The 25,222-nt window shown below is 38.0% G+C and overlaps 1 protein-coding gene and 1 long non-coding RNA gene across 3 annotated transcripts in view; one reads left to right on the forward strand and one right to left on the reverse strand.

Annotated features, from left to right (window-relative positions):
* PPP2R3A (protein phosphatase 2 regulatory subunit B''alpha) overlaps window positions 1–25,222 on the reverse strand; it is a 220,530-nt gene that overhangs the window by 168,759 nt on the left and 26,549 nt on the right. For both annotated transcript variants that reach the window (XM_058433343.1, XM_032143604.2), the window contains exon 2: window positions 13,753–16,193. In XM_058433343.1, coding sequence (XP_058289326.1) covers window positions 13,753–15,747 — 1,995 coding nt within the window. In that variant the 5' untranslated portion in view covers window positions 15,748–16,193. The remainder of the gene's footprint in view (window positions 1–13,752; window positions 16,194–25,222) is intronic.
* LOC131382262 (uncharacterized) lies at window positions 5,407–25,144 on the forward strand. The gene is made up of 2 exons (XR_009211567.1): window positions 5,407–5,553; window positions 24,747–25,144. It is a non-coding gene; the product is annotated as an uncharacterized LOC131382262 (long non-coding RNA).

The raw sequence follows: 25,222 nt of genomic DNA on the forward strand, positions 1-25,222 counted from the left end.
AGCAGAAACCCTGCAAGCTAGAAGGGATTGGGGTCATATCTTTAGCCTCCTTAAACAAACAATTATCAACCAAGAATTTTGTATCCAACTAAACTAAGCTTCATAAATGAAGGAAAGATAAAGTCTTTTTCAGACAAACCAATGCTGAGAGAATTCACCACTACCAAGCCAGCATTACAAGAACTGCTAAAAGGAGTTCTAAATCTTGAAAGAAAACCTCGAAATACACCAAAATAGAACCTCCTTAAAGCATACATTTCACATGGCATATAAAATAACACAATGAAAAAACCGCAAGGTATTCAGGCAACAACTAATATGATGAATAGAATAGTACCTCACATGGCAATAGTAATGTTGAATGTAAATGGCCTAAATGCTCCACTTAAAAGATGCAGAATGGCAGAATGGATAACAATTTACCAACCAAGTATCTGCTGTCTTTAAGAGACTCACCTAACGTATAAGGACTCACATAAACTTAAGGTAAAGGGGTGGAAAAAGATAATCCATGCAAATGGACACCAAAAGTGAGCAGGAGTAGCTATTCTTTTATCAGATAAAACAGACTTTAAAGCAACAACAGTTAAAAAAGACAAAGAGGGACATTATATAATGATAAAAGGACTAGTGGAAAATATCACAATCCTAAATACATATGCACCTGACACTGGAGCTCCCAAATTTATAAAACAATTACTACTAGACCTAAGAAAGGAGACAGATAGCAACACAATAATAGTGGGGAACTTTAATACTCCACTGAATGCACTACACAGGTCATCACATCAGGAGGTCAACAAACAAACAATGGACTTAAACTATACCCAAGAACAAATGGACTAAATGGATATTTATAGAACATTCTACCCAACAACTGCAGAATATACATTCCGTTCATCAGCACATGGAACATTCTCCAAGACAGACCATATGATAGGCCACAAAACAAGTCTCAGTAACTTAAGAAAACTGAAATTATATCAAGTACTTTCTCAGACCAAAGTGGAATAAAATTGGAAATCAACTCCAAAAGCAACCCTCAAAACCCTGCAAATACATGGCAATTAAATAATCTGCTTCTGAATGATTGTTGGGTCAACAATGAAATCAAGATGGAAATTAAAAAATTCTTTGAACCAGACAATAGTAGTGACACAACCTATCAAAACCTCTGGGATACAGCAAAAGTGGTGCTAAGAGTAAAGTTCATAGCATTAAATGCCTGCATCAAAAGTCTGAAAGACCACAAATAGACAATCTAAGGTCATACTGCAAGGAACTAGAGAAACAAGAAAAAACCAAACCCAAACCTAGCAAAAGAAAAGAAATAACAAAGATCAGAGCAGAACTAAATGAAATTCAAACAACAACAAAAAATACAAAAGCTAAATGAAACAAAAAGCTGGTTCTTTGAAAAGATAAACAAAATTGATAGACCATTAGAGAGACTAACCGAGAAAAGAAGAGAGATGATCCAAATAAGCTCAATTAGAAATGAAACAGGAAATATTACAACTGATGCCACAAAAATACAAAAGATCATTCAAGACTAATATGAACACCTTCATGCACGCAAACTGGAAAACCTAGAAGAGATGGATAAATTCCTGGAAATATACAACCCTCCTAGATTAAACTAGGAAGAAACAGAAACTCAAAAGGCCAATAACAAGCAGAGAGAGTGAAACGGTAATAAAAAAAATTGCCAACAAAAAAAAGTCCAGGACCAGATGGATTCACAGCTGAATTCTATCAGACATTCAAAGAATTGGTACCAATCCTATTGAAACTATTCCAAAATATAGAGAAACAGGGGATCCTCCCTAAATCACTCTATGAAGCCAGTATCACCCTAATATCAAAACCAGGAAAAGACATAAAAAAACTACAGACCAATATCTCTGGTGAACATAGCAGCAAAAATCTTCAACAAAATACTAGCTAACTGAATCCAACAGCCTATTAAAAAGATAACCCACCATGATCAAGTGGGTTTCATACCAGGGATGCAGGGATTACTTAATATACACAAGTCAATAAATGTGATACACCACAGAAAGAGAATAAAAAACAAAAATCACATGATCATTTCAAATAGATACAGAAAAAGCATTTGACAAAATCCAGCATCCCTTTATGATTAAAACCTCAGCAAAATCGGCATAGAAGGGACACACCTTAAGGTAATAAAAGCCATCTACAACAAACCCACAGCCAACATTATACTGAACAAGGAAAAGTTGAAAGGACTCCCCTTGACAAGTGGAACAAGACAAGGATGCCCACTTACACCACTTCTATTCAACACAGTACTGGAAGTCCTAGTCAGAGCAATCAGGCAAGAGAAAGAAATAAAGGGCATGCGGATCGGTAAACAGGAAGTCAAACTGTCGCTGTTTGCTGATATGATCATATACCTGGAAAACCCTAAAGACTCATCCAAAATCTCCTAGATCTGATAAAGGAATTCAGTCAAGTTTCAGGATATAAAATCAAAGTACACAAATCAGTAGCACTGCTATACACCAACCGAGACCAAGCTGAGAATCAAATCAAGAACTCAACCCCTTTTATAATAACTGCAAAAATAAATAAAATGCATAAGAATATACCTAACTAAGGAGGTGAAAGACCTCTGCAAGGAAAACCACAAAACACTGCTGAAGAAATCATAGATGACATAAACAAATGAAAACATATCCCATGCTCATGGATGGGTAGGATCAATATTGTGAAAATGACCATTGTGCCAAAAGCAATCTACATATTCAATGCAATTCCAGTCAAAATACCACCATCACTCTTCACAAAACTAGAAAAAACAATCCTGAAATTTATATGGAACCAAAAAAGAGCCCACATAGCCAAAGCAAGATTAAGCAAAAGAACAAATCTGGAGGCATCACATTACCTGACTTCAAACTATACTATATTGCTACAGTCACCAAAATAGGCACATAGACCAATGGAACAGAATGGAGAACCCAGAAATAAAGCCAAACACTTACAACCAACTGATCTTTGACAAGGCAAATAAAAACATAAAGTGGGGAAAGGACACCCTATTCAACAAATAGTGCTGGAATAATTGGCAAATCACATGTAGAGGAATGAAGCTGGATCCTCATTTCTCATCTTACACAAAAATCAACTCAAGATGGATCACGGACTTAAATCTAAGACCTGAAACCATAAAAACTCTAGAAGATAACATCGGAAAAACCCTGCTAGACATTGGCTTAGGCGAAGACTTCACGACCAAGGACCCAAAAGCAAATGCAACAGAAACAGAGATAAATAGATGGGACTTACTTAAACTAAAAAGCTTCTGCACAGCAAAAGAAATAATCAGCAGAGTAAACAGACAAACCACAGCGTGGAAGAAAATCTTTGTAAACTGTGCATCTGACAAAGGACTAATCTCCAGAATCTATACAGAACTCAAACAAATCAGCAAGAAAAAACCAAACAATCCCATCAGAAAGTGGGCTAAGGACACAAATAAGACAAGTCTTAAAAGAAGACGTACAAATGGCCAACAAATATATGAAAAAATGCTCAACATCACTAATGATCAGCAAAATGCAAATCAAAACCACAATGCGATACCACCTTACTCCTGCAAGAATAGCCATAATTTAAAAAATCAAAAAATAGGAGATAATGGCATGGTGGTGATAAGGGAACATTTTTACACTGCTGGTGGGAATGTAAACTAGTACAATCACTCTGGAAAACAGTATGAAAATTCCTTAAAGAACTGAAAGTAGATCTACCATTTGATCCAGCAATCCCACTACTGAGTATCTACCCAGAGGAAAAGAAGTCATTATATGAAAAATATACCTGCACATTGACGTTTATAGCAGCACAATTTGCAATTGCAAAACTATGGAACCAGCCCAAATGCTCATCAATCAATGAGTGGATAAACAAAATGTGATACATACACACACACACATACACCCCCACCCACCCCATGGAATACTATTCAGCCATAAAAAGTAATGAAATAATGGCATTCGCAGCAACCTGGATGGAATTGGAGACTATTATTGTAAGTGAAGTAACTCAGGAATGGAAAGCCAAACTCGTATGTTCTCACTTATCAGTTGGAGCTAAGCTATGAGGATGCAAAGGCATAAGAGTGACAGAATGGACTTTGGGGACTTGGGAGGAAGGGTGGGATGGGGGTGAGGGATAAAAGACTATACATTAGGCACAGTGTACACTGCTCAGGTGATGGGTGCACCAAAATCTCAGAAATCACCACTAAAGAACTTGTCCATGTAATCAAATACCACCTGTCCCCCCAAAACCTATTGAAATAAAAATAAATAAAAAATAAATCAAAAGGGGTAACAGCTTGGAATCACAGACTTTCTTTAAAATATCCCTGTAAATAGGCCTTATGAGAGCCAACTGGTTATAAGCTAATTAGTTAATACTAGATTTCATAACCTTTCTGCTCTAACTTGGTATTTTCTTCATTGTTTAGTGGCTTGTTCTGTGTTACTATTTTTTTTTTCACTCTTAAATAATGAAACACTGGTGGGGGGAAGGAGGCCAGGTAGTGGTATTTACCTACAGTTTATTTGTTCCCAGCCTAATTCTCTAGCCTTGACTTCACTGGCTGCAGCAAAATAGGAAAGCATGTGTATGACAGAGGAGACCTAATAAGCATTTTTGTGTCTTGCTTCAATTGCCTCCAAATTATGGGAACACATTCTATGACTAATAACAGAAAGAACCCACAAAAATCTGATATTTTTGCTTTTCAGTGTTCCTAATACTTGGGGTAGATGTTGTTCTAGGATCTGGGGCAGCAAGAAACAATTAGAGCCTAAAATAAACAGGAATAATAATTCTGGAATCCCTAGAATTTCTAGTATCTAGAGTTCTCTGTACTTCTTAGTCTGCTTTTTTTCTTCCCTCTCTCCTTGAGGAATTAATTCAATTAGAGATTGCTCATTACAGACCATAATAATTCATTTTTGGCCTATAAATATTTTGGAGAAAAAAGAAATGAAGGGATTCCATTTCACTGACACTGCCACGTTAAATAAATGCCTGGTGACTGGTGCTATAAAATACTCTGCCCCAGTGTCTTCCTTAGTAGAGACAGAGAGAGAGAGAGAGAGAGAGAGAGAGTGTGTGTGTGTGTGTGTGTGTGTGTGTGTGTGTGTGTGTATAATTTCTCAGTAATTGTGGGTGGGAGTTGAACTCACAGATGTCAAAACAGGAGCTTGGAACTGATAGTCAAGGACCCTGGTGACAATGAGCATTATGCTGGAAGTACGACAAATACGTCTCTTGGATACCAAAGCACCTCCCAGGGTAAACACCTTAACTGTGGTCTCCAAAAGTAGATTCATGAGAAGGGATAACAGAATAACCCCTCAGACCTAGTCTAGATTAGTTACGGTTTGCTGGCAATCTCAAGGGAGATGACTCTGATTCAAAGATCTCTATGTAATTCTTAGTTCTTATGAAGGAGGTAGACTGCAAGATATGGTATGATACAGCTTCTGAAGTGATCAGTTTACACAGGTAATTTTATTCAATTTCTGAAGATGATCATATTGGGAAGCCTGGTTTCAGGGGCTCAAGCCTGGCTAAAATAGTGGAATCTCTTAGGGTATCTTAAGAGAATTTAGAAAAATTACCTTTATTATTTTTTTCTTCTTACAGAAGGATAAGGTTGGTTGTAACGAAAAATTTAAATACTACAGAAATATAACATAGAAACAAAAGTCCCTATACAAAGTGACAATTATAAATATCAACTGAGCACCAACTGAGTGCCAGCTACCAGGGATAAAGCAGGGAATGTAACAGATAAAATTCCCTGTTCTCATAGAGGTTTCATTCTAGTGGTAGGAGTCAGCGGAGAAAAAGAAACAGTAATTGAAATAATATATCAGGGGGTGGTAAATGTTAGGGGAAAAAAAACAGTAGAGGGGGAAAGGGAATACCAAAGATTGTATGTGTGCATGCAATTTTTAGGGCAAAAAGGCCTCAGTGAAGTGATATTTTAAAAAAGACAGATGTGGTGATGGAGTGAGTCATGCAGGTATGGGGAGGGGGTGTTGTAGGAAGAGGGAATAGCAAATTGGATTATGCCTGGTATATTTAGAAAGAGGAGGGCTAGAGGAGGAACTGGAAACAATAATAACAGCTCTTTCAAGGAGCCCTGGAGTGAAGAAGAGCAGACAAATGAGTGTTAACTCAAATGGTATGTTGGAGCACTAGGGGTCTGTTTTGTTTTTGTTTTTTTTTTTTGAGACGGAGTCTCGCTCTGTCGCCCAGGCTGGAGTGCAGTGGCGCAGTCTCGGCTCACTGCAAGCTCCGCCTCCCAGGTTCACGCCATTCTCCTGCCTCAGCCTCTCCGAGTAGCTGGGACTACAGGCGCCCGCCACTACGCCCGGCTAATTTTTTTGTATTTTTAGTAGAGACGGGGTTTCACCGTGGTCTCGATCTCCTGACCTCGTGATCCGCCCGCCTCGGCCTCCCAAAGTGCTGGGATTACAAGCGTGAGCCACCGCGCCCGGCCGGGGTCTGTTTTGTTTTAAAGCTGGGAGAATTGCAGCATGTTTATCTGCTGAAGGAGTGATTGAGCAGAGGAGAAAAACTGATGACTGCAGGGGAGAAATGGGTCAATCTCTGCAGGAGTGTTTGTGAGTTGATGGGAGGGGATGGTATCTATTAATAAAGCCCCAGTGTAGGCCTGGCCTTAGATAGGAGTTTGGGGATGGGCGCGGTTGCTCACGCCTGTAATCCCAGCACTCTGGGAGGCCGCGGTGGGCGGATCACGAGGTCAGGAGTTCAAGACCAGCCTGACCAACATGGTGAAACTCTGTCTCTACTAAAAATACAAAAATTAGCCGAGCGTGGTGGCATGCGCCTGTAGTCCCAGCTGCTCGGGAGGCTGAGGCAGGAGAATCGCAGGAGGCAGGGGTTGCAGTGAGCCGAGATCACACCACTGCACTCCAGCCTGGGTGACAGAGTGCGACTCCACCTCAAAAAAAAAAAAAAAAAAAAGATAGGAGCTTGGATGGTTAATGTATAGAAATAACAGAAATAGAAGGAAAGAGAGAAGATATTTAGTACTGATATGGGTAGGAGATGGATAAAGGTCTCTTCTGATTGCTTTAGTTTTCTCAGTAAAACAGGAAACAAGATTATTAGCTGAGGGTGAGGACGGGAAAGATGCTGGAGGTTAGAGGACAGGGAAGAAGGCACCTGCAGAGTGGAAAGTGAATGGACTAGGGAAACACAGCAGGACTGACACACAGTACTAAAGATCCACTGGAGGTTGGTGGTCATGAATTTAAAGCAAGACCACTCAGCATGGTTGTGTGATCTTCTGTAGCCAAGTTCAGCTGCACAAATAAAAGCTCAGAGTAGACAGAGAACATGATTTAATCTGAGCTGGAGCTGTTCCAGGTGGGTACCATGAAATGAGGGGATGACAAGGAACCTGAGGTATATCCAAGGGAATGATTTTAGTGACGAATTATGGCAGTGGTTCTCAAGCATAATCATGCATCAGAATCACCCGGAGGGCTTGTTAAACCAAAAAGTGGTAAGCCCTACCCCCAGAGTTTCTGATTTACTAGGTCTGGGTCGAGGTATGAGAATATGCATTTCTATCAAGTGCCCAGGTAATGCTAACACTATTAGTTGGGAACTATACTCTTAAAACCACTGACATAAACATATGGCCAGAAAATGAACGAAGAAGGGCAGAGAACAGACTCATTAGAGGAGACCAAGGAATTGAGAAGCTCCTGTATTGGATACCTTATCTATCAAACACTCGAACAGTGGCAAGAGTAATATTGAAAAGTGTGTCATAAAGCCAGGAGATAAAACCTTCAAGAAATAAGTGACTTGGGTTGGTAGATGACTACAATCAGAAAAGGTAGTGGATAGCAGAGTCTAATGATATTAGTTCAAAGTTGGGGCGAGGCTGGTTTCAGGGAGGTGGCCAGGAGAATAGTCTAGAGCAGCAATGAACTGCAAGAACCCTTACTGCCTCCTCCAGGCCCAGTGGGATAGGGGGTGGGAATGAGAAAGAATAGAGCTACCATTTCACTGGCTACAGTATCCTTAGGAAGAGACGAGTTTAAGTTGTAATAGGAAGGGAAATGTTTAGAGAAGAGATATGACATAGGAAACTTTGCTGGTGAATGATCATGAATTCAGCGTGCAAGAGGACATGGTGAAACGATTTCAGGAGTTGGGAGGGTTGGAAGTGGACTTAGGAGATATATAAGAGCAGAGTGAGGAGGAAAGTGGGGTGGGGGATGGGGGGTGATCTGGATTCCTGGACTTCTGGTGATGACTAATGTAAACAGGGATGAAGGGCATATTAGACAGATTAGTCCTGATGACCTTAAGTCAGAGAGTGGTGGTGAGGCTGTGAGGGTTGGATAGGCCTATGGGCTTAATGCAGCAAGCTGAGTTCTGGGAGCTCCTCTTCACTCCTGCCAAGGGTGAAGTGGAGGCTGGGAGAGGGCATACTTATCTGCAACACCTGGACATGAGATTCACTTTCTACTTCTGGAGGAACATGAATAATATTGAGCATACGTACCCCAAACTTTCTGTGTGCATAAAAATATATTAATAACAAAAAGGGATCATAATGGTACATCTTGCAATTTACATTTTTAACTTTATCTTGACCTTTCTACATCAGTACATATATACCTACCAGGCTTTTGTGAACATAGGTGGGGACATATTTGAGATACCTGATGTTAATCAGAAAGAATGCAGGTATTAATGCAAAGGTACCTGACATCAGAAGCCACCAAAGGTGGAGGGGGATATTCAGGTTGGGTTCATTCCACAAATTCCTATTTGCCACCAGGCAGATCTGTTTACTTTTATTAATCTGCTTGGTGGTAACTGAGAGGAGAGAATAGTTTCCTATTGTATTGCTAAGTGTCTTGATTTCTACTTAAGCATTCCCAGCACTGAATCCAGGCACCATGGGCACCTACAAAGCTAGGGAAGAAACATTTTCCCTCAGTGACATGACTGGCTAATGTTAATGAAGGCATGGATATAAACCTAGAAAGTAAAGAGAGAAAAGTGTTTATTAATGCTCCAGAAGGAACGTTTAACAAAGTTCCTAAAATGTGCTTTGCTAAAATGTTAAATTTATTTTCCTAATTATTCTGCATTCAAATATGCATACAAAACTATAAACTATACTATCTAAACACTGAGGAAACCTAAATGTTAGATCATTAACCTAGGAAGGTCCTTTATTTCCTCTGGAATGAAATCTCAAATACAAATTCCTGCTCAGCGTTAGAAGAAAGCAAAGTGAGTTCTAGCAACAACAGAAATCATGCTCACCTTCAAAGATTTCTCTCTCGGGCATCCAAAAACGAATAAAAAACAAACAATTGTACTAAAATTAAATGGCCAGAAATATCCTTTTCCAACCCAAATCCATGGGGAGGAAGATGGCAACTTCTAACAATGGGCAAAAGGACAATGAATATATGGGTATTCCTTAAAGAGAAAATAAATTGTTACAAAATTTTCAAAATTTAAACAAAGAGCTCGTATATAGTGTAGTGTAAGAAAGCCTGTGGGAACAATGGTGATCGAGAAAGCACGCTCTCCTTGAAATGGCTACAGCATATTATCAAGGGATTTCTGCCCCGCAATAAAGTAAAACAATCTACACTCTCGTGATATCTTCCCCTCTTGCCAGGAAAGGTGACCGGACCCTTCCTAGGGTGCTGTCGTTTTTTAGGTGTTAAAGGCTAGAGGAATTAAAAGACTTAGAGGTTTAGGTAAGATACTTGAGTCTTGCTGAGGCACTACCCTGAAGTCTGAGAAGGGCACCCTGATGTCAGGTCCTCTTGTACCCATCCTTGAGAAGCAAAAAATAGGGAAAGCGATGGCCCTCAGGCAAGGAAGCAGTTTCCATTTGAGAAGGAGACAAAGCAGGAAAGTGAAAATCCCCTCACTTGGTTATTTATCCACTTATTCATTTATTCATTCAACAAATAGCTATTTAATGCTAAATAAAGGCCAACAGAGGCTAGTAGCCCAGATGTGGAAACTTAAGAGAGATTCACACATCTCCTTCCATATTCTTATTTTACTATTTCATTTTTACCTCGGGTACATTTGAGAGCTTGAGATAACATTTTTGGAGGCTGAATGGAAAAAGAGAAGATCAGATGTGAATTAGGTTGTCAGGTAGACTGCCTGCTTAAATTCTGACTTCAAACTCCAGAAAACCGATGGGAAAAGGTTACCACCTGAAGGACTGGTATTCTACTAACTTGGACTTCATAATAATATAAGCAGAGCAGTCTGAAATTTCCCTTTATATTCTCTAGGAAGGAAAGTTCTGTTAGAACAATTTTTGTTGCCCTTGATCATCAAGATAAAACTATTACAGAGCTTAGGTTTGAGAGAAATAATGGATTCATGATATATCTATTTAGTCTCTTGCTGAATTCCCCTGGGACAAAAGGTATTTGGAGAAGATTTGAAGCAAATTGTAAAATGTTAAGATTTGACAAAGCTAAGCGGTGGGTGATAACAGTGCTTTTATATCATTCACCATACTTTTCCATTTGCTTAAAATGGGTTGACAAACTTCAGTCCATGGACCAAATCTGGCCCACTGCCTGTTTTTCTAAGTCTTGGAGCTAAGAATGGTTTACATTTTTGAAGCATTGGGTTGTTTGTTTGTTGGTTTGTCTTGTAAAGGGCAAATAAGACTACATGACAGAGACTCTGACCCATAAAGCCTAAAATATTTACTATCTTGCTCTTCACAGAAATGTTTGCCAATTCCTCACTTAAATTTTTTCATAAGAAAAAAAGATTTAAAAAAGACAAGTAGGAAGGCAACTGAGTCAAAGAAGAATGGCTTGTCTTCTTGCATTAAGCATCTTCCTGAATTAAACATTTTATATTACCTGTCTCTTTGAATTAGCTTTTCATTAATTACTTTTCCAACTTTTATCAAGAAGAAATCTCATCAAATTTTATTATATTCTGTGATATTGAAACTTATTTAAAACAATGGCAGGAGATAATCTTTTAATAAGATTTTGATTTCAGTCCATTACTTGTCAAAAAACTGGGAAGCACATTTACGGCCCAGTGTGGCATTTTAAGGTAGCTGTACCTAGACTGGGGGTCATGGGGAACCCACTCATGAGGTGTTAGCCAGGGACACAGGACAGGTGATGCTCAGACATTTTCTACTTTATGCAGTCCATCTCTTTTTAGAGAATTTGTCTCCTTTTTGTCACAGAAGATAATGGGGGAAGAGGGTTGAGTAAAATTCAAAACACCATATCACAGTGAGAGTTTCTGGTTATAATGGTTTTAAGACATTGAAATAGGTCATCAGAGAAAGCAGATGTTTCTTCAATGGGCAGATGGGTTATTGTGAGGGAAAACAGTGAGATAATACCTTTAAATGTCTTACTATGCCTTAGTTCACAATAACTGGTCGCTCTTATGACATTATTATCATTTTGAAGTTGCCATGTAGGTATTTTCTTTCCTTTATAATAAACTACTACGCACATCAGTATTGCCTGTGTATTGCAATGTGTCATGTGGAAAAAAAACCATGTGAAGGGATTTTTCTTACTTTTGTGATTAACTCCAAGTTTCTCCCCTAGTGTTGACCCAAAACTAAAGATATTACCACCTGTGAACCAACAAATGAGGAGATTTACATAAAGTAATTTCACAGCAATGCTCAGGGAACATCTGCAATATTTAGACCCAAATAATCACTCAGTAACCTTATTAAGTATGTATTGTTTTAAACTTTAGTGTTGCTAGTAACTAAAAAAGTCCACAGAAGAATAGCAGCCACAAAACATACAGATTGAGTATCTCTTATTCAAAATGCTCAGCACTAGAAGTGTTTCAGATTTAGAATTTTTTTGGATTCTGGAATATCTGCATACACATAATGAGATACCTTGGGGATGGGGCCCAAGTCTAAACATAAAATTTATTTGTTTCATATATACACACAGCTTGAAGATAATTTTACACAGTATTTTAAAGAATTTTGTATGTGAAACAAGGTTTTGATAGTGTTTTGACTGTGACCCGTCACAAGGTCAGGTGCAGAATTTTCCACTTGTGGCATCACGTTGTTGCCCAAAAAGTTACAAATTTAGGAGCACTTTGGATTTTGGATGCTCAACATGTACCAGGGAAAGAAAGATTCATCTGATGACAATAAGCATTTGTTCCCCTGCTCAAATGAAAGTTGTAATGAGAAGCCTAATATGTAACTTGTATTTTAATTTGGCCACATAAATGGCATCTCAAATATCCAATTAGTTTTTTAAAAAATTACTATGTAATATTTAAGAATATAAAAAAGCATAAAGAATAACATGACAAAATACTTATGGATCTACTACCCAGATTATGAAGTAAAATATGACTAATATTATTCAGGCCCCCTGTACACCCTTCCTCAGTTGCATTTCCCTTCCTCCAGGATTAACCATTAACACTGGATTTTGTGTATCCATGTATTTCTTCATACTTTTTGTAAAACTGTATGTATCTCAAAATGATTCATATCCTTATTTTACAACTTGCTTTTGTCGATTTGGCCTTATGTCTGAATTCATACATGTTGATACATATAGCTCATTCATGTGGTAGGGGCAGTGCTTAAATATTCCATGTGCTTTGCTACGTTTCTCAGATTTTAGGTTGGGAATCACTGGACTGTGAACAAAAATGAAGTGTGTCCAAGTTTGGGACAAGGCAGTTAAAAGCATCACCCCTTTGTTCCCTTCCTTCAGTGAACTCAAAAGCCACATATTCCAGATGGGTCAATGGGCAGCAGTAAGAACATGGAGCCTCCATCAGACTGGGTCCTTGAGTGAAGTAGAGCAGAGCCTCTTGCTAACCCATGTTGGATTTATAAAATGAACAAGGAATAATCTTGTTGCGCTACGACACACATATGTAAATAAAATGGGAAGACAACTGCCTTTCTGGGAGTATTCAAAAGCAGTGCTTTCAGTAGGGGGATGGATTAAAAACTTTTGAAAATACTTCTGTGATTCTAGATTGAGATTTATTTTCAGTTGCCTGGAGAATCAAATCTTACCCTTTAGTCTTTATCTTCTTTGAAGGCCTACTGTTATGACAATACTTTCAGAATGGTGTTCACATGCTCATGAACTGTTTCAGACATTGTCAGTTTTGTCTCTACAAGTGGATTTTAAACTCTTTAAGAATCATGTCTTCTCTCCTTTTGTACTCTACACTAACCTTACACAGGTCTACACAGGCATGCAGTAACAACTGGTCTCTTGGTTGGCTGGGGAGGGTGACGACATATTAAATGCCTACTTTGTGTTAAGGAACCTTGTTTATGTTTCACACGAGTTATTTTGATCCTTATTATTTCCACCATAAAGATGAGGATATTAAAGGTAAGTAATTTTTCTTTGGTCACAGAGCTGGGAAGAAGATGAAGGGTATGGGGAGGGCCGTAGAAACCAGTCTGAGTCTAAAGTCTTTGCTTTTTTTTTTCCTCTATCTTATATAATCTTTGCTTTTTACTGACTGAGCTGAGTGAGATAATTCCTAGTGTAGGGCAGAGCTTTAGTAGAACAAAAAATGGCTAACAAAAAAGTTTTTCTTTATAAAATTTTCAAACACTAAACATTTTTTAAAGAGTTCCTAGGACTCAAAATTGTTGGGTCTTACCTTGATCACCTCTGGAGTCTGCTGAATCAAAACTGCTGAAGTAGTATCTTTGGCTTTATCACCAACAGAACTTCTACAGATTGATAAATTGGCCTGGGAGGAAGTTGTCAAGGTTTCCTGTAGAATTTGCATCATTTCCCTTTCTTGTGATAGGCTCCCTCTGCTTGATTTGCATTCAACTAGTTCTTGAGCAAAGTCTTCAATGCTTTCCAGGATTCGCAGTAAGAGGGCTCGATCCTCTTCCTCTATTTTGTGTCCATTGGTTTCAATAATCCTTGTTAAACAGGAAGGTGAGACTTTTTCTACGGGTGAAGAGACTTTAGATTTAGGCTCAAGATCTACAAGGGTCTGACCAGTCAACTGACTGTGACTATTTGAAGAATTAGAGTTTTTACCCTTTGCAAGTGGCTCTCTTAGAGAGGTCTCCATCTTCTGTGAAAAAGATTCCAAATCCATTAACAATTTATCTATCTCTTCTTGGCTACTGGAATTCGTAAAATCTCTCTGGTCTCCCTCTTCAAATTTAGAAACTTTTGATTTACAGTCTTCCTTAGGTAGATGAACAAATGATTTCTCAAATACCTTACCAATTTCATTGTGCATTGGGGTGGGGCATTTTTTAAGATGAGTAGCATGTTCTGGAAATTCTGCTCTGTGTTCATTTATCTTTAATAACTCATTACTAGGTCCATTCTCTGTCTTTTGTCCTTTATCTAATGCTTTCTTTCCATCTGACTCTTCTTCAATATAAAGAGTTTCCATTAAGTCATCAGAAGAAACATTTTCTAAAGGGTTCATGGTTAATGACTGTGATTGGACCTGGATAGCTTTTAGAATTCTAGGATCATTTACCTCTAAGTTATATAAGGAATTTGTGGAGTTGTTTGGAATGGATTGTACAGTGTCCATCTTCCTAGAATTAGGCTTGTCATCTTGCAATTCAATAGTTTGAAATTGTCCAGAGTCAGAAGCTGAGAGCTGGACAACATCTTCATATTTAGGGGGTTGTTCAGTGCCAAACACTGGGGAGAAGGGAGTCAGTTGTAAGCTAGGCATATTACTAATCAGTTCTGTTAAATCTAGAGCCTCATTATTCCCAGACTGCATGAATTCAAATGGTAACTTTTTCAGATAGGATGCTAACCTGGTCATTACATTCATATAGACAGTTTCAGAACCAGAAATTGTATCATTACCACTTCCTTCATTGATGCTACTCCCTGATTTTTTCTTTATGCATTGTTTTATGATGTCTGTGCATTTTTTTAAATCCTCAGAGCATTTCAATAAGATGTCCAAGCACATCTTTATGTCTGTCCCAGAAGAAAAATTATCTATTTTATGTTTTTCCAAAATCTGAGTAACCAAGTCTTCTTCAGAAAAGTTTTGAAGAAACATGGAAGTCAGGTTCGTATCAAGTGAGTTTCTATGAGACAAAGGTTTTTCCTCAACTGAGGAACTCCGCAGTAAACCAAAGGATGGGGCGTTCCCATCATTGTTATAATGGCCACAAAGCAAGTCCAAATCAACTGACCTCCTATTAAATGAGTCAGACTTAACTTTCCTTCCCTTTCTGTAAGCTCCATGGTTAGAGTTTTTGAGTTTTTCAAGGGAAAATTCTTTTATTTTCCCACTGGCAAAACTGATTGCTTCTCCTGCAATGTCCTTTAAGTTGCAGGTATTCTGAAATGTAGATCCTCTCCTGACCCTGGGTATGCCTGTGAAGGCCTGTTGGGGATAGTCTCCTTCAGCCGAAGAAAGCCCATTTTCATGGGGTAGAAACATAGAGTTCAGATCTGCATCTTTGAACTGAGACACAGGGATGTGCAAGAGGTCTGCACAAACACTATGGTGTACCACAATGCAGTCAACTCCATGTGTGAAGGTGTGGCAGGTTCCAGTGCAATAATGTATAGCTTGTTCAAAACGCCGGTCTATCACCACGCTGCTGTAGTGGTTCACAGTACTAACCACAAGTCTGTAAGTTGCTGCCATAATATCAAATCCACTTACTGGTGGGACTTGGAACTTTCTACAACTTGTTTCATGAAAATTCTCCTACATGACAGTTAGCTGAAAATATATTTAATAACAATGTTCAGTGGTTTCTTCCAAATATAATGGCTTTTCCCATGAAGGGAAACCATTTATATTTGAGGTTTGGTAACTATCAGGATACAGTAGCTGCTGCACATGTGTGCTCGTACTGGCAAATTTAATAATTTAGTAATTGTGCTTTTTAATTTTTAGTAATATTATGATACTGCAGAATTATTTTGATGAAAGAATATCTTCTTTTAGTTCTTCAACAGTTCTATAACATGGAAATTTGCTGTCATAAATTTACTATCATAAATCTTAGTTGGTAGTAGAGAAGTATTGTGATAACTGAGTCCTCCAAAGGTTTAAATGATCCATTTTTCTGTGAATGACAGAGAAACCTGTAATAAAAAAGAAAATAATTAAAAGGAAATTTTTTTTAATGCTGGAACTTTTAATTTACTCTTTCTTTGCATCCCATATGCAGTTAACCACCAAGCTTTATTATCTGCAATATCCCTTAGAGCTGATATTCAACTCATGCCTTTGTTTCATCACACCTTATACTCCTTATTGCCTAGAGTAATATCACCTCAACTCTGCCTTGTCACATCTACCTCTGAGATGAATTTCTTACTGCATGCTCCTTGCCACCTTATATGATATTAAGAAGCTTAGATTTACACAGCATTTTCATCCCTCACAGCTTAAGAATTCATACTTCTGATCTCCTCATGGATCACAGCAAGTCTACCTCTTTTGACTCACTTTTAAGTCCCTCAACACCTGTTCCTATCCATCTATAATCATATTTTCTACTGTGTCCTCACACCAACCTTTTGCTTCCATCAACCTAGTCTTCTCAAAGACTACCAATACCTAGTATCTGTTCTTGAGTCTCAAACTTCCTCTACTCTTAGAAATTATTCTCCCATCATCTTCTTTTTGCCTACTGAGAGAAAAAACAAGTTTCATTACTGATCTTGATACCATCTCCCAGACTCTGCCCCATGTGGATATCTCTCTCTCTGCATCAAGTGGACAGAATTTACTTAATCATTCTCTTTTTAAAAAACGGCTTTTAAAATATACTGTAGTTGCTTTCCAAGAAGGTTCTGTCAATGTATTTATTCAGTTAACAAATACTGACTACCTACTGTGTGTACCAGGTTCTTTGTATATACTAGGGATAGAGCAGGAAATAAAACAAGGGGAAAAAACCTAATATACAAGTTAAACATATAAACTTATCATATGGTGGCATGTGTTGAGGAGAAAAATGATGCAGGGCAAGGGTTTAGAAATGCTGGGAGGGTGCTGTTTTATGAAGGGTTGTCAGAGAAGACCTCACTGACATCTGAAAAGCAGAGACCTGAAAGACTAGAGGAAGCAGGCCAAGGAGGTATTATGAGGTAAATCCTCCAGGGCAGAATAACCGCAAGTACAAAGGCCCTAGAGTGGGGCATGCGTGATTCACTAAAAGAATGGCAAAGAGACCAAAGTGGGTGGAGCAGAGAAAGCAAGGGGACAATGTGGGAGATGACATGGCCTGTAGTCCCAGCTACCTGGGAGGCTGAGGCAGGAGAATTTCTTGAACCCGGGAGGCAGAGGTTGCAGTGAGCCGAGATCACGCCACTGCACTCCAGCCTGGGTGACAGAGCGAGACTCCATCTCAGAAAAAAAAAAAAAAAATTAAAAATAAGTAAATAAATAAAAATCTGATGAACTTTTCATGAGTCATCTTGCTGAGAAAGAAAAAGGGGATGGGACAAGACTTAAAAGAACGAATCACAAATTTAGGTCTTTTGAGTATGTTTTGAAAGGACATCAACAGCAGAAAACCAAACCTTAAGGGGTGGCACCAACTATCAATGAGAAATTTACAGTCTAGAATCATTTGAGTTAAAAAAAAAAAATGCCAAAGAATCAAAGATTACTTTCCCTGCTATTTGTTTCAGACCCATGGGTGTCAAATTCTGCCTTTTTATTCAGAGCATAATTCAATTGATGCCCAGTTAACTAGATGGAATCTTAGACATGGAGTCTAATCCACTATTTTCAATCAGAGATCCAACCTAACTCAGAAGCACCATGCTATCCTGCGTCTAAGAGAAAGCTAGACTCCATGGTTTTGAATCCCAATCCTGCCAGTGCGGCCTAATATAAGGTGGTTAACCTTGTCAGTCTGTTTCAACGGCAAAATGGAGAGAACAATAATACCCATCTCATGAAGATTAAGTTAACATATGTCAGATGCTTACAACAATACCTAAGACTCAGGAAATGCACAATAAATGTTATTGCTGTTATTGCTCTAATTCCCTTATCAAACATTTCCTACTCTGTGCCAGACCCTGGGAGAATGATGCCAAATGACATATAGTGTTGTCTTCAGAGTGCTCAATGTTTAATGAGGGCAGGGACAGAAGCAAGCAAGCACAGCAGCTATCAGGAGTGAGGCCAAGTTTCTCCCATTTTGCTCCCACAATTAATAAATGTTCTCTTCAGAAAAGTTGGACAATATTCACAAGCACAAATAAACACTGTTGATATTCTTATGGATATACTTTAACTTTCGCTTTTGAAAATTTATAAATGTATGTATTTTTTACAAAATCTGGACCATACTATAACTTACTTTGACAATATCTCATAAATGTACTTCCAGGTCAAAATAGACATAGATCATTTTAATGAATAACATTCTATCATATAAATAAATTTTGCCATTTGTTATTGCTGAACATTTAGGTTATTTACTATTTGTTTTCAAATAAGCAGTGATAAACATTCTTTTACATATATTTTACATAGCTCTTCAGTTATTTGCTTATAATATATTCCACATAGTAAAATGTTGAGTCAAAAGATGTGTGTGTGTGTGTGTGTGTGTGTGTGTACATACGCTTTTTCAAAAAGGGTCATTAGATACATAAGGCCAATCTAGAAGAGGGCCTGTTTCTCCATGTTTTCTTGGACTGATTCCTCTCTTTAAATTTTTGGTAATTTGATTGATGAAAAAAAAAATGGAAGTACATTGTTTTAATCTTCATTTCCTTGATTGCTGGTAAGTCTGAATATCTTCTCATTTACCTATTAGACATTTTGTCATTGTTTACTTGTGAAGCCTTTCTTCATGTCCTTTGTCTGTTTTGAGACGGAGCATCTGAATCAGACTGAGGAGTCAGGAAAAGCTTCCTGAAATATAGCGGTGTAGGTACATAATTTTGAAGGATCAATGAGAGCTACTTAGACAAAAAGGAAGGGAAGAATACTCCAGATAGAGGAAAACACATATGTGAAGGCAGAGAGGCAGGACACTGCACAGTGAGTCCCAAAGTACAAGTAGTTCCAGCTAGTTTCACTGGGGGGCGTATAGAGACAAGCAAGAGGGCAGGAAAAGAGAGCAGCAGCAGCAGCAAAAGCCAAGCACAGTTGGCCTTTGTATGCTAAACTAAGGAGTCTGAACTTTATTCTGAAAGCTATGAGAAAAACACTTTTAGGCTAGAGAGTAACATGATGAAATTTGTTATAGAAAGATCACTGTAGCACCTGAGTGGAGGATAGATAGGAACCAGACTGAAGACCCAGAAATCGATTAGGAGGTTACGATAATAATCTATGCAAGAAGTGATGAGAATCTAAACTAAGTAGGTGACAGTAATAACAAAGAGGAGGGCACTGATTAGCCCAGGAGGAAGAATCCATAGAACAGCAGGAGGGGAAAGTGACAGGGAGGAATCTTGGGTTTCTGGCTTAAGTACTGGGAGACTTGTCTTGCTAATCCCAAAACAGACTTTTTGTTTTTGTTTTATGGGGGGTGGCCACAGGACAGATAAAGTTATTTTCTGAATGTGTTGTTTGAGGAGGTACCTGTGGAATACCTAAGTGGTGATGACTGAATGAAATGTGAACATAAAAACCTGGAGGTCAGCAGAAAGATCTGGGTTGGAGACGCAGCTCTGAGAAGTTACTCAGGGTGAGTGCATAAAGTGAGAGGAGCTCTGGAATGAGGAAAAGTTGAGGATCAATGACATTTCTGGGTTGAAAAGAGGAACAATTCTTAGAGGGAGTCTAAGAAGAAAGAGAAAAAGATAACAAGAAAACCAGGAGAAAGCAGTTTTATGGAGGCTGAAGATGGGACTTTCCAAATGGAGCTCACTAGCACTGGATGTTACTAAGAGGTCCAGGAAAAACAAAAAACTGGATTTGCCAATATGAAGGTTGCTGGTATCCTTATCACATGCAATTTCAGGGACTTGGTGTCAAAAAAAGTGGTGTAGGTAGACTAGATTAGTTTTTTTGCTAAGAAAAGGAGGGCTATAAAACGGCAGCTAGAAGAGAATGGAGATATGAATTTTTTCTTAAAGGATAGAAGATATTTGAGCTTGTGTACATGTTGAAGGGAAAGATCCAGAAGAAGCTCTGAGGACCCAGGAACTAGTAGCCAAAGCCCTGGTGAGGGGATTAGTCTCAGAGGAAGGTGGATACCTTTCCTAGTAAGGCAGGGGGAAACCAGTTTATAAATGGAAGAAGAAAAATATAAGGAATTTTTTTCCATGACAGCTTCGATTTTTCTCAGTGAAACTGAAAGCAAAATTATTGATTGAAGTTTAGGGGGCAGGAGAGGTATTAAGGAATTTGGGAAGATAGTGAAAATCTGAAACAGATGTTAATGAAAATAAGGAGGTGTCTGATTAGGAACAGGCAAAAGTAAGGATAGATCCTGAAACACTGAGCAGGACTGATGCAGAAGTAGAGATGGTACAAATGACTAGATTGATCCAGGGCTTCTCATGAAGGCCAGAATACAGAGAACAGAATACAAAAAGAAGTATGAGGTAATATGTTTATTGATTAAATAATGTTGATCAAGAAGGAGCAAAGGAGAGAAAAAGTTTCTTAGCAATTTACTAAAAATTTTCCACTAAGATGACATCTGTGCAATACTAACAAATATTTCTCTCTGCATATTAGTGGACACTTCATTAAATCATTTGAGATGTAGAAGGTCTATTTTTTCATCAGGCTTCTTTTAAAAGTTGATAGAAATAAAAGTGCCTCTGCTAACTTTAAGCAAAAAAAAATGTGAAGATAAGAAAACTTCAAAGTAGAAAAGAAAACCTTAAAAATTTTCACAAAAATGGCAGTTTAGAAGTCTGGTTATAAATACATTTTTACAAAGCAGCAGCCTTTAAATAATAGGAACAAAGAGAAAGTTTCTGGTGCCAGAATCACATTAATTATTGAGCTACAGTATTTTTCAATTCTAAAATACATTTTTTTGGACATTTTAACATCACTTAAATGGAAATACATCTTATAGTTGGTAGCATCTTAAAATCCCTATTGGCCAGGCAGAACTGTGACATGGTTGTCATTTATTGAACGCATTCTAGTAAGGTCAAGAAAACACCATCGTAAAAAAACATGCAGAATGACTTGGCAGAAAATTCCCAAAGATCATAGCAGAACACTCTTTTAAGAAATGTGTCATCACCAAACACTCTGGATGGCAGAGAAAGAAAGTATAAACATAGGTGGCTCTAAATTGAAAAGTGATTTTAAAGAGTCTGAATCTGAATGGAAGAAATTCTAGAAATATTTTAGCCAATTATTTCCACTGTATTTTATTTATATATGCACAAGAGTGATACATAATTAAAAACATTCATCAGGCCAGGTGCAGTGGCTCATGCCTATAATCCTAGCCCTTTGGGAGGCCAAGATGGGCAGACTGCCTGAGGTCAGGAGTTCACAATCAGCCTGGCCAACATGGTGAGACCCCATCTCTACTAAAAATACAAAAATTAGCTGGGCATGGTGGTGCGTGCCCGTAATCCCAGCTAACTTAGGAGGCTGAGGCAGGAGAATTAATGGAACCCGGGAGGCAGAAGCTGCGGTGAGTAGAAGGCTGCAGTGAGCCGAGATCCCGCCATTGCACTCCAGTCTGGGCAACAGAGCCAGATTTCATCTCAAAACAAAACAAAACAAAAACAAAAACAAAAACAAAAATCTCTCAACATAAGTCTCACAGAACTCTTTCAGTAAGTAAAAAAAGTTCTAGATGATAAGCATTCTATCATAATCAATAGTTTTTTCTTTCTTAATGGCACATGAAATAATGAGTTTTATAATCTTAGATAAAATATGAGAAAAATTTTCAATCTAAACATCTGTTATAGTCTGCTTTATACCCCTAATACAACAGACTACTTGGGAAATCATAATTGTTCTGAATGTGTATATTTATGCACCTCAGGTCTGTGGCATGCTGCCAGCCCCACCCCCCAGGCTTTTGGTCTCTGCTGGTCCTTTCATCTCCACAAAGGGCCAGAGTCTGTTTTCCTAATTTCTGGGCAAGTGTTTCATATGCATCTTTAGAGTTCATTCAACAAATATTTATCAAGCACTTACTATTACCACCACTTTAAGCAGATTACGATTACTCTAACATGTACTTTCCAGTGCCTCTGGAAAGTTCCACAATAAATTGCTATATGGCAATTCTTAATGCAGAAGATCTGCTGTGAAACAAAGGTTTAGAAGCAGCAGATAAGAAAAGTTAGGATGGAGAGGAACTGGATTTTTGAAAGATAAGAGCCTTATCAGGTAAAAAACAGGTTGGACTGCGCCTTGTAAGCAAAAAGGAATTCTATGAAGGCACAAAGATAGAAAAAGGCTTGTGTGTTTGGAGAGGTATAAGGAGTCTGGTATTGCTAACGTTGAAAATGTGCAGTATGGGTTTCACAGTTTTAAGGTCTCCTCCAAATAATAAGAATGAGAAACAGGAATGCAAACTCCATCTTCAGAAACCTAGGAGACACCTGTAACTCCAGATGAAGACAGAAAAGAGAAGGAACGGTAAATGACTTAGCTTACTGATGACTAGCAAACCAATTCATACCCTGCACAACCCAAAGAAAGCCAAGGTTTGTTGGTAGTAGGTACCACAGAAAATGGAGTAGGGTAGAGGATTGAACATAGGGGGACTGTTTGAAAGTCTGTAAGAGAATAGTTAGGTCTCCCTACCCCCACTCCACAAACTCAGAAATCATCCCTCTTTCACCCTGATGAAGATAGAAAGTTGATGTGCTGGGAGGAAAAAACTGAAACAGAAAAGCACCAACATCAGGGGCATCAGACAATGACGGTGGTAAAGGATTGAAAATAAAGGAGGCCCAGGTCACCAAAAACCAGGCTTACTACCTCCAGCTCCTAGTCTCCACTGTGGATTAAAGAATCTTTTTCTGGAGAAATAGAAATCTCATCTAGCTACATGATCACCTTACAGTGAAGCCCACTAATTGACAAATGCTGCCCACAAACACACAGCTTCCCTTCAGCTTTTTAGAGCTTCACTGTTATTTTGAAATCAACTTTATTGATAATTTACATACAATAAAAAACATATTAAATGTGTAGTCCAGTGAGATTTGACAAGAACCATGTAACCACTGCCTTAAAAAAGACGGAACATTTTTATCACCACAAAATTATCCCTAGGCCCTTTCTCAATTTCCCTTACCCATAATATCCAACAACCACTGATCTGATTTCTATTACTGTAGGTAAGTCTCACCAGTTCTAGATCTTCATATTAGCATAATTACATTTGTACTTTTCTCTCTGGCTTCTCTCATTTAGCACTTAGTTTTGAGATTTATCCATTTTACTGTATGTTATCAATTGTACATTCCTTTACACTGCTGAGTAGTAGTCCACTGTATGAATATACCAGAATTTGCTTTATCTATTCAAATGTTCTGATGCTATTCAACAAATAGATAAAACAAATTCTGGTATATTCATACAGCTGATGGACATTTGAGCTGTTTCTAGTTTGGGCTATTATGATTTAAAGCTATTATGACTAATCAAGTAAAAGTCTTTTTGTGGATATGTGTTCATTTCTTTTGGGTAATTAGCAATGGAATTACTGCGTCATGATAAATGTACATTTAACTTTGTAAGAACCTGCAAAACTGTTTTCCAAAGTGGTTCTACCATTTTATACCCTTAGCAGCACTTGAGAGCTCTAGTAGCTCCACATCCTTTCAGATACTTGTGAATTTTAGCCATCTTAGTGTGAAGTGGTATCCCACTGTGGCTTTAATTTGCATTTCCCTGCTGACTAATGATGTTGAGTATTTTTTCATACGCTTATTAAAAATTCATATCTTCTTTTGTGAAGTGCCTATTCAGAATCTTTTGGGTCATCTTTTATTACTGAATTCTGAGTTCATTATATATATATTTTTAAAATACAGATATTATCTCCTAGTCTGTGGCTTCTCTTTCCATTTTCTTAGCAGTGGCTTTTGAAGAGTAGGAGGTTTTAATCCTGTAAATTAATTTCATCAATCCAATTAATCATTTTTTCTTTTATAGTTAATATATTTATATATACTACCTTAAGATCTTTGCCTATCCTAAGGTCATAAGGATTTTCAATGGTTTTATAGTTGAAAAGAACGAAACACTTCCCTCGCTTGATTCCTGGGACATATTTGGCTGGTTCTCCACCTGCCCTTTGAAAATTCACTGTCTCCTTCCTTGCATCTCTCCTTTTGTCCCCTATGTGCCAGTCTTCCTCAGAGTTTTGTCCTTTGCCTCGTTTCTCATCCTATGTATGCTCAAATCTTGTCCACTTTGGTGGCTTTAAAATCTTTATCTGGTGCTTCCTCTCAAATATTTATCTTTAACTCCGGTCTCTTCACTGCCAAGTATATTTAACTACATGGGGAATATTTTCTCCTGAATGTGTACTGAAATCCATACCTGAAGCTGAATTCATCTCCCAGCAAACATTAGAGCTACATTTTTTGGGGTGTCTCTCCCTAATTTCATGGAGAAATTTGGGAAGTTAATATAATCTTAAACATTAATGCAATGATGGAAATTATAGAACGGTGTTACACATACTATGTTGCTATTTATTTGTTCCACTTCAGGAAACATCTGGAGCAGAGTATGAGGTAAAGAAATTCCACTGCTTATCTCAGCTGATGAGAGGGTTCAAGAAGAAATGATCAACATCAATCATAAAGAAAAGACAGAGTTAACTGAATGTCCATGCCACTTAGGTGAATCACTTGAAGACTAAGAGCAGAAAAAAACTGTAGAAAATTGTGTTGAAAACTTTTTATTTAACAGAGTACACAAGGTGTAATGATTCAGAAGTAATGAGTCATTTAGAAATAATAAAACTATTACTTTGCCTGGAAAACATAGGCAATCTTGGGTGGATGACTCAGTGTGGAAACTGCTTCCAACAGAACAGTTTAAAAGAATACCAAAAGTGTATAGTAAGGCCTATTTGTGGAATAAAAAGGAGACCTGGAATATTTTATTTGTTGTGTCCACTTCAAAAATAGTTGAGAAATTTAAAAAATAAATAAAATTAATACAGTTGAGAAATTAAAACATC

Source organism: Hylobates moloch, unplaced genomic scaffold (genome assembly GCF_009828535.3).
Source record: "Hylobates moloch isolate HMO894 unplaced genomic scaffold, HMol_V3 SCAFFOLD_22, whole genome shotgun sequence".
Lineage (NCBI taxonomy): Eukaryota > Metazoa > Chordata > Mammalia > Primates > Hylobatidae > Hylobates > Hylobates moloch.